General features: G+C 37.6%; 2 protein-coding genes across 2 annotated transcripts; one reads left to right on the plus strand and one right to left on the minus strand.

Moving 5' to 3' along the window:
* Positions 1–226: 226 nt before the first annotated feature.
* Positions 227–2,443, minus strand: ly97.3 (lymphocyte antigen 97, tandem duplicate 3). The gene is made up of 4 exons (XM_059345038.1): positions 2,360–2,443; positions 1,980–2,049; positions 1,208–1,330; positions 227–483 (listed from the first exon to the last, which is right to left on the minus strand). The coding sequence occupies exons 2-4, from the start codon at positions 2,026–2,028 to the stop codon at positions 377–379; spliced, it is 279 nt and encodes a 92-aa protein (XP_059201021.1). The 5' UTR covers positions 2,029–2,049; positions 2,360–2,443; the 3' UTR covers positions 227–376.
* A 2,461-nt stretch (positions 2,444–4,904) lies between these two features.
* On the plus strand, positions 4,905–6,699 carry LOC131980870 (gamma-crystallin N-A). The gene is made up of 4 exons (XM_059345178.1): positions 4,905–4,925; positions 5,041–5,289; positions 5,713–5,858; positions 6,564–6,699. Exons 1-4 carry the CDS (start codon positions 4,905–4,907, stop codon positions 6,697–6,699), a joined length of 552 nt encoding a protein of 183 aa, XP_059201161.1.
* Positions 6,700–10,050: the final 3,351 nt, after the last annotated feature.

A 10,050-nucleotide genomic window follows, 5' to 3' on the forward strand; every position in this document is an offset into this window, starting at 1 on the left:
AATGTCTAACAGCAGCAGCAGTGCTCTGAATGAGCTGAAGTTGTCTGACAGCTTTTTTAGGACCCTTGAGAAAAGACCATCACAATAACCCAACCTGCTGAACATGAATCCTCTAGCTCTTTGTATTTTTTTTAAGATGAAAGTACGCAGACTTTGTTTTTCACTTGATGCGGCTGTCGGAAAGTAATAAGATATAGATTTTCAGGGATAAGAACGACAAGAGGTATTTGCTCCTTTTCAAACCATTTTATTTGTCAAAGGAAAAAAATTGACTGAGCAAATTTCGTTCTTCTAAAAAGAAGCTGAATTCACACGAGTCGGAAGGAGTCATCGGGTTTAAGTGCCTTTCACAAAGACACTCCAGCGCATAGTAATTTTAAAAGGTGTTGCACATGTCTTCGGTGCAGCAGTTAATATCGATGTAGGCGTTCATCTTCAGATTTTCACAGTCTGTCAGAGCCATGCATTTCTGGTACTGACCATCTAAGAAAGTAAAATAGAAAGTATAGGTTATTATAGAGACTTGCCTTTATTGTGTGTATTTGACATGCAGCTGACTTTGTTTAATAGCCTCAAGGGGTCCTAAGCAATTATAATTTTAAAATATACATCAATTAGTCACATCAACACTGAGGCCCATAGCCGCCTTATTTTGGTACACATTTCTTTTACCTTGACAACAATTTATCGAACCACTGAGAGGTAAAAAAAAACAAAAAAAACTGAGAGGTAAAAAAAGTTATTGGGATCCATTTTCAATTTGTTTTCTTGGTGAACAGTTTGGCAGGAAAGCCTTTCTGAGTTCTTCAATTTTTTCTCCTTTGTTGCTGTAATACTCGTTTTGACAAAGCGTGCTACCATTAAACATAAGGTACATTTTGTATTGTATCGTTGGCACGTTATGTAACATTATTGTTACACCTTTTTTAACGTTTGTAGCCAAAAGAAAGACGTGATAGTAATATTACATAACTTGCCATCACACCATATGAGCCTTGTCTCTAGAGTGCATGCAGAAATTAAAACCTGAAGAAAAACATTCATGTTTTTAGTTCCATTTAGAAAATGGAGTTGTGGTGCACGGTAGCCCCTTGTGGCCGAAGTGAGTACTGCAACAACAAAGACTTCTCAGGGCTTCCGTAGGTTTATGTACTGAGTTCTTGCATTTGTTATTGATAGAACATTTTCAGTATCTTGAGAAACTCACATGGAGTTCTGAGGAACTTGGCCGCAGCGCAGGCGTCCTTCCCTGGTTTACAGGTCTCCACGCTGAGCTCACAGGCTCCTCCGGCCTGCCTGGAGACACACCGGTGGCAATCCAGGGCTTCACCTGAACACAACAAACAGCAATATTTCAGTCATTGTTTTTCTTTTACGTGGCCTGATTAAATTTGATTAAATTCTGGAATTTATCCTGGAATGATAACACAAAGGATGATTATAAAAAATATATAAATATATAAATATATATATTATATGTATATTTGTATATATATATATATATATATATATATATATATATATATACATGCAAAAATAAATAAATGAATAAGTATTCAAAAATAAAAAACAAATGACTAGAAAAGTTTAAAAAATAGAGGAATTTATTAAATTAAATGATAAACAAATAAATTTAAATTTAAACAAAACTGGCCATTAATGTAATTTTTTCAAGTAAATGATGCATTTATTTTTATTGTTATTATTTGTTAATTTAATGGCAAATTAATTTATTAACAAGTCATTTTTCTTTTATTTTCTGTTATGACAGCTTTTATTCTCCATAGAGACTGTGCTCTGACAGATAGGTTAATAACTTGCATGTCTTGGATATTTCTAAATCTGTTGTCAGTCTGAGTGTCTGACAGGTCAGTGAGTTTGTGTTCCTGTAAAGTGAAGACAAAAAAGGAATGCAGACGTCTCCGTTGCACAGCAGCAGAGGTTGTGTTTACTCAGTGGAGAATCAGTGACAGACTCACCAGCTGTAAACAGCAGCACGACGGCTAAAGCAAAGACCAACAACTTCATCGTTCTGTTCAGTTCTGCAGCCTGTGAGAGAGAGAGCACAGATTTGATTCACACTCGCAGTACTGCACGTCTTGTTGAACAGTGTTTTACCATGAGAATTTACTCTGAAGTCTTTTCTTAAAGGTGATTGTCTCACAGTTTTTAGGAACGGATTTGAAATGTATAGTTAAATGGCAAAAATTCTAAGCAAAAACACATGCATGCACCGTGAAATTTAATAGAAAATATGTAGATTAAAAAAATCAAGCTACTATTGATTTTATCTCAATTATTAAACATGTTTAAATAATTATTAGATACCTCAAACTGGTATTGTTTCCTGTGTACATACCTTGCTGATTCGTCTGTCTCGGGTTCTGCCAATGACTGAGATGTATTCATCCACATCCCCTCTTTTTATACCCGTTCATACTTTGTCCCGTCATGGTAACGTCCAATTAAGTGATGTATCTCTGTTAAGTCTATATACTTAGCACCTAGCTCACCCTGGGAACACTGTGTTCAAAGGTTATAGTTTCCCAATGCTCAGATTCCTGCATTATGCAAGAGCGAGAGCTGCCCACCCTTTGTCCACTACTGTCTATAATTGATGAAGGTTTTGCAAATATTAACGTATGCATTTGTCACAGATAAAGATTTACATTAGCTGGATGTAAGACATAAGGATATTAGTGAAAGGCACAGTATGTTTGCTTTAGGTGGATAATGTCTGACCTATATGAGCTGTAATACCTTCAGCTCGGTGTTCTGTCATTAACCTTGGCTCCAGACTTGTGAATTGACTTTATACAAAGAACTGACTTGAACTTCATATAAATCTAATGAAAGAGGATGAAAGACTGGCACTCTCATCAGCTGCAATACACTTTAAAGTAAATGCCTTTACAGAGATGCTGCACAGATAGAACAAAGAACTTACTTTCAATAAATTTGACTCAAGTCCCATTCAGAGTACATATAGAAAATGTCTCTATCAACACTTTTTATTTGGTGTAATCTTGCCAACAGTTAAAAAGAACTGTGTGAATGGCAGTTCTTGTTGAACATTCAAGTGCAATAAATCATTGCATATTGTGTGTTTTATCTCCACTGTAAATGGAGGAGGAGAAGGGGATGAAGTCACAGAGTACACTAAAACAGGTTTTGTATCCTGCTCCACCTGCCTAACCTTAAAACCTGCATGGTGGTCTTTGATGTTGCAACTGCAAGAACTTCTCACGAGTCAATGTCTAAGTAGATCCAGGAACTAGAAGCGAGAGTGAACCGAAATCTGCTTTTGATCAGGAAATCTGCTCACTGTGCCAACCTCCATATAAACTCTATCTGTAACTGTATCTGTATCAGTTCAAACAAGAAAAGCATCCGTCTCTGTGTCTGTGTTCAGGTCACCTCATATCAGGCAAATGTTTCATTTCTAACAAAATATTTATTGGCAATGCAACTGACATGCCTTCAAAGCATCAAATTGGTGATATTGGCATATAAGTTATTATTAAATCCTCCACATACTGTACCTTTTACATTCTCTCTCTGTCTTTATTATTTTACAAACTGTCAGAGGGAACTGTCAGGGAAAAAGTTTTATAAATTTAAAGAGTTTGTCTTACACAATTAATTTAAGACCATTGTTTTCTTCAATATCTTGTTCATTTTAATGCCTGGTACAACTAAAGGTACATTTGTTTGTGCAAATATGATCAGAACAACAAAAATAGCTTATAAGAGTTTAATTTAAGAGCTAATATCTAGACATTTTCCATGGTTTTCTTGATAATAACCAAAATCATTATCAAGAAAACTATGGAAAATTAAAGTCCAAACAAATGTACCTTTACTTGTACAGGGCATTAAATGAACAAGAAATTAAATTGAAGAAAACAAGGGTGGTCTAATATTTTTTTTTCATGACTGTATATTGGTCAGTTCAAAGTTTTTTTTAATGAACACATAGGCTACAAATGAATACTACAAGTTCATTTTGATATATGTGTAGGTTATGGGGGTCTGAAAAATACAAATACAGCTGCCACATCAGGCTTTTGTCTCTACTCCCACACATAACAAGTCCTCCTCCTCCTCCTCCATGCAGCAGTTTCGATCCACCACAGCCTGGCAGGTCCCACGGGCGGGTCAAAAAGTGTCAAAGCAGCACTCCCAGCAGGCCTACCTTATTATTACCTTACAGAAACATTGTATACAATAGTCCACCTTCTTTCTTCCGCCCTGTCACTCACAAACACACAGGTGCGACTCTGTGGGGGCGACTATAGAATGACTACAATCACAATCACGTTTCAAACAGAATGAGCATTTTTAACCTGTGGCTATCAATATGAAGCTGTTGCTGACAGTTTTGGGTGGAATAAATATCTGTTTCCATCCTGTTATCTGTGCTTTCCCAAATCTGGATCCAGATATATCCGGATCAGACTGGAAGATTGGGAACACATTATTGTTTCTACATTTTCCCAGTTACCCGCCCAACTTGTTTGCACTGGGTCATACATGTGCGTTCACCTCTGCTTAAACTTTTCTCCTCTGTTTGTTTTCCCACCTTGCCTCTCATTGCCTGGACACCACCCAAATATTATTCTGCAACCCAGACTTGGCTAGCCCAAACCATCCCAACCTTCCCAAAGCCCAATCATAGCAAAATCTCTCTCACCCTTTTGTTTCGCACCCCCAGAGCCAAACTCCACTATCAGCACTGGCACATGTAAGGGAAACTGTCCATGTGGCAAAATGTCTAAACCCCCCATTGTTGTGCTTTTGTTACCTCTGCCTCGCGATACCAGCGCGCTCGCTGTCAGCCATATATATCAGGGCGTCCAAATTTTTCCACTCTTAGACTGTGTGACTAGTTCCGAACAGCTAAAATGTCTCAGTACTCAGGAAAGGTGAGTACCACGACAAAGTGTGCATCACAAACAAATGTCAATCACAAAGGCAAATACAAAGTATCTGTGAGGTGAGAAAGATTTGAACTTTTTACTCTTGTGGCAAAAAAAACAGATCGTGTTCTTTGAGGGAAAATGCTTCACTGGTAGGAAGCTGGAGATCTGCAGCGACTGCGACAACTTCCAGGACCGCGGCTTCATGAACAGGGTCAACTCTGTCCGTGTGGAGAGCGGGGCCTTCGTCTGCTTTGACCACCCAGACTTCAAGGGCCAACAGTACATTCTGGAGCACGGAGAGTACCCCGAATTCCAGCGCTGGAATGCCCATAACGATCACATGGGCTCCTGCAGGCCAATCAGGATGGTAGGAGTGTGTGTGTGAGAGAGGGGAGAGACCCCTGGGACGGACAAATATTTGGTTGTTAAAAAAAAAAAAAGAACAGCCTGGCAGACTGGCATATGTGTGGCCTCATTTGCGCACATGTGTTTTTCAGCTCAACCAAAGTCAGAATTTATAACTTGAGTGTATAATGAAGCAGGAATTAGTCTGTCAGCATGTACATTAATGCAATCAGCTGAAAGGAAATCATAAATTAAGTGCACTTGAGACACACTGTAGATGTACTCTACAGCACATATTGTCCTCTGTGAACATTTAACCTTTAGAATTCTATAGGTAGAAGTGTTTGTACATGCAATACAGTACCTGTCACATAAAGGAGGAGGCCTTGTTCCTTCACTGTGAGTTGAATGACTCAGCGAGAGTGCATGTCATTATCCTCCCCAGCATGGAGAGCACTACAGGATGGAGCTGTTCGAGGGAGACAACTTTTCAGGACAGTGTGTGGAGCTGTGTGACGACTGTCCGTTCCTGCAGGCACGAGGCCTGACAAAGAGCTGCGTCAACTCCACCAAGGTTTATGGAGATGGAGCGTATGTATCAGTGCAGCACGGCCATTAGTTCAATTTAACCTGCTTCGCCCGAAAAATAATATTTTTTTATTTATAACTTTAGATCTGACTTGACAAAATTGATGCAACTCGACTTGGACTTTAACACCAATGACTCGTTACCTGACTTGGACTTGAGCCTTTTAACCTAAAAAAAAATATTTGATACCTTACCCAAAGCCCACAGATTAAAAGTATTTTTTTTTAAAGTGTGCCAAGAATTAATGAATTTCAAAATTCTGAAGAGAACAAAAATAACTGGTTCCATGTTGTTGGAAAAGGGGCACCTGCAACTTTCATAGGAATGAACTGAGCCCCGACACTGTATTCTGTAATCCAGAAATGCTGACCAATCAGAGCAGGCTGGGCTTAAAGAGACAAGCACTAAAACTGACTGTTTCAGAAGAGGGGGACACTGGTCAATTCAAACAGACAGTAAAAGATTTTTTTTTTTTTTTAACATTAAAGCATTTAGACATGTCCCCAAAATACTATGAACCTGAAAATAAGCACAACATGTCCCCTTTTAACCATTACAAGTCAAAAAGAACACTGTCAGACATATATTTAACTTTACCGTCTATACTCTGACTTATAATGCATACATTTATGCATGCAAGACTTATAATTATAAATTTTTTGTTTTTACCATACAATTATTTTAACGTTATTTTTTATATTTTCCAGCTGGGTGCTGTATGAGGAGCCCAACTACCGTGGCCGCATGTACATTGTGGAGAGAGGAAACTACTGCACCCACATGGAGTGGCAGGCCGAGAACCCCAACATCCAGTCTGTCCGCAGGGTGGCAAACTACTTCTGAAACCATCTCCCCCGGTCACAGGCAATGCCACTGCGGGGATGAGATCATCCATTGAGGAAAAAAAACACACCACACTGTCGAGTAATCACACCCTGACCCTGTGGGGCTGTAAAATAATAAAAGATGAAGAAAATGTTTGACATTGCTTGTTGTTTTATTTTTGTACTGTATTATTCAACGGAAATAAAGTAGTGATCCTACAATATCTCCAATCTTATTTCCATTTTTTTCTCTTTTCATGCTCACTCAGTGTGAAACTCTTAACTTAACCACTGCATTTCAGCGTAGAAATTGCTGCAGGCTATGATTCAGGTAATTGCTCCATCTTACGTGCCATAACAAACCTTTTCCTCATACTAATGGGCCCATTACCAAGTTACATGAGACACTCTGGAAAGCACTGAATACAGATTAACAGATAGGAAGACTGGTGTTGTATATGTTCAGGATGGAAATAAAACTGTTAAAACTAATAAAAACCAGACAAATGCTTGAATTAAAACTAAAAAACACACAAGAAAGCAGCCACCCAGCCTTTTTTAACAAATTCACTCTCTCACGAGTGAATATTTGGCACTCTGCAGTAAACAATAGAAACTACGTGTCCGCCCTGCATATACAGTGTATAAATCAGGAGTGAAAGAGAGATATTGCACAGGTTGAAGCAGAATCTGCACCTGCCCTGGGGAGCTCTGCTACCACCTAGTGTCATTTATCTATTTTACTGTGAAGTCGTGACGCTCACCTCGGGGTTTTCAAAGCAATCACAATGGGGACTTTTCAACAGCACTGACACAAACACATGAAAAATATCGAAATCATTACAGATTCTTCTTCGAGTGAAAAAGAAGAGCAAAGAACAGAAACACTCATTCTGAATAATTCATTAATCAATGTCGTCCACTCAGAGTTTATCCACCTGAATTCAGTTCGTCCAACAAGCTTTTACACAGTGTTTCATCATATAGAGTTGCACAATACAGACAAGCATTATCTACTTGCTTCTCATTGCTAACATGGATAAGATGAGCAATAGATTTACAATTTTGTAACTTTTAAGGCGTGTATATGTTTTACTCTAGTAGCCACGTGGACAGAGCTCAAAGGGGAGAAACAGGGGAAGACAAACAGCAAAGGCCCCAGGGCCGGACTACATAGTGATACACACTTTTCCCATGAGCCACTGGGATGTCCCCTAAATTTATGTATCTCAAAATGAATTTCATATCCTGTGATTTATGCGCACCTGAGGGCAATAAAAGTGAAGATGTTGTAATTAAAAATGGATGATTTAATATTCCATCGCTTTGAGCTAACCAAATCTAACCGACATCATGACAAAAACAGAGTTCTGACTCTTCAAATGTTCAAAAGTTATTTTTTCTAGTAAAGTCAAAAAAGGTTAACAACCATCCTTTTGCATTAAGAGCAATTTGATGAAGAATCCAAATTAAATGCTCAGATGTTCTCTGTCAAATCAGACATGTCAATGCATTAAATACTCAATATATGTATGTATATTTTGACCAATGCTTGATATCAATATTGCAGCGATGTAAGCATGTACTTTTGGTGCTTTCACAAAGTATTTACACAATGAGATTTTTGGTAAAAAATCATCAGTAATATCATGTGAATATAATGACTTTAATAGAACAGAACAGTCTTGTAAGTTTGGAAAATTACATCACTTTACTTTAAAACAGCCTTTAAAACCAGCGAAAGGAAACACGATATTACCATATCCAAAATCTAGGTTTCTTTCACAATACTGATACCACCATATCTTTAGTCTGGATATATTGTATCATATTATTCACAAAAATATGTATTAATGAATAATATAATGCAGTATAAGTAGTGTCAGGCTCCATCAGTTGTGTTTAACAGCCTTTTCCAGCATTATTAGCTCATAGTTTTATGTTTTTTATGCACCACTGCATCATTTCCTCCCATGCTCTCATTCTGTTACTGGTGTCACGCTGTGGCTGTGGCCTGCTGGACCTTTAACGAGCACCCATGTGCTTTCTCTTCCAACTGTCATGACAACAGAACACCTATCTTTACAAGGTTTCCCTCATGGCCTCGATCGAGTTACAGGGTCAATATAGGATGGCCTAATGAGGAAATGCTTTGTCTTGAGTTACACTCAGCGGCACTAGTTTAAGGGCGATTACCTATGGCTAACCCTATTCCTGGGCCATTTGCTGCATGAATTGTCTGGGTGTCACTAACATGTCATTAGTCTGGATGTCAAAGACAAGCAAGGGGGGGAAACTGTGGGCAAGGCTTAATGGCATTTTAACAATGTCATTGCTGATTTGGAGGATGGAGGATTTGTTATTTTAGACTATAGGGCATATCTCAATAATGGTATATATTTCAATATATAGCATATTTTCTGGTAATTCAGTAAATAGATCGTGTAAACCACATGGTAAAAGGGAAAATATTTCTGTATACTCCTGTGTGAATTCAATATTTGACAAATAAAAAGTACTGAGTATTTCTCATTCACTTAAGAGCTTCAGTGCATAAATAATCACAGTTTGAAGTAAAAGAGAGAAAAAAACAAGAAATAATTCCCACTCTACGCTGTTTACATGCATTCACACAAACACAGAGTAATCAGATTGAGAGGATAGTTTAATTCAGCTACACTACGCTGTATTCCCATAAGCAGAATTGGTGGGTGTAGACATACAGGAGTTGAATAATAAAGCTGAATGAATGAATAAAGAAGAAAACCCTGCACACTGCTGTTAGAATACAATATAACTCAAAATGTATTTAAATCGACATTTAGGTTCCAAGTGGACATTTTCATATTATTCTCCACCATTTCCTGCAGAGAGAACCCTGTCCTGAACTGTATGTATGTACTGTTGTATTCTGGGTAATGGAGTTTAAATTACCTAGTGACTGGAAGGTTGACAGTTTGTTGATGGGGTTGAACTGAATGTGAAGTATGATGGCAAAACAAAACCACAATCTTAAAATGATATTTCACATCTAACATTTTTTTGAGAAATTTAAGTTAACATCTGCTTGTTATTATTAATTTAGACAACATGATTGTGTCTCAATATATGATTTCTAGACAATACGATTCACTTGAAGGATGATGAATTGTAGTATCACCCAGCTCTGTTTTATGTTAATAAAATAAATGAATGGTATATGTGAAATAACGCCATGGTAAAGCCTTATTTGTATAGTTATGTGTGAATTAAATACGTGACAAATGAAAAGTACTGACTATTTTCTCATGTAATTAGGAACTTTAGTGAAAAATGAACAGTTTCATGTAAAATTAAAGAGAGTATTACTATATGTCAGATTTTTTAAGAA

The sequence above is a fragment of the Centropristis striata genome, chromosome 11 (assembly GCF_030273125.1).
Source record: "Centropristis striata isolate RG_2023a ecotype Rhode Island chromosome 11, C.striata_1.0, whole genome shotgun sequence".
NCBI lineage: Eukaryota > Metazoa > Chordata > Actinopteri > Perciformes > Serranidae > Centropristis > Centropristis striata.

Bases quoted from the DNA above. Each gene is read 5' to 3' on its own strand.
- ly97.3 (XM_059345038.1), bottom strand. From the start codon at position 2,028: ATGAAGTTGTTGGTCTTTGCTTTAGCCGTCGTGCTGCTGTTTACAGCT. The intron at 1,331-1,979 runs GTGAGTCTGTCA...TGTTGTGTTCAG, and splicing joins CGTGCTGCTGTTTACAGCTG to GTGAAGCCCTGGATTGCCAC. The intron at 484-1,207 runs GTGAGTTTCTCA...TTACTTTCTTAG, and splicing joins CAAGTTCCTCAGAACTCCAT to ATGGTCAGTACCAGAAATGC.
- LOC131980870 (XM_059345178.1), top strand. From the start codon at position 4,905: ATGTCTCAGTACTCAGGAAAG. The intron at 5,290-5,712 runs GTAGGAGTGTGT...TATCCTCCCCAG, and splicing joins CCTGCAGGCCAATCAGGATG to CATGGAGAGCACTACAGGAT. The intron at 5,859-6,563 runs GTATGTATCAGT...TATATTTTCCAG, and splicing joins AAGGTTTATGGAGATGGAGC to CTGGGTGCTGTATGAGGAGC.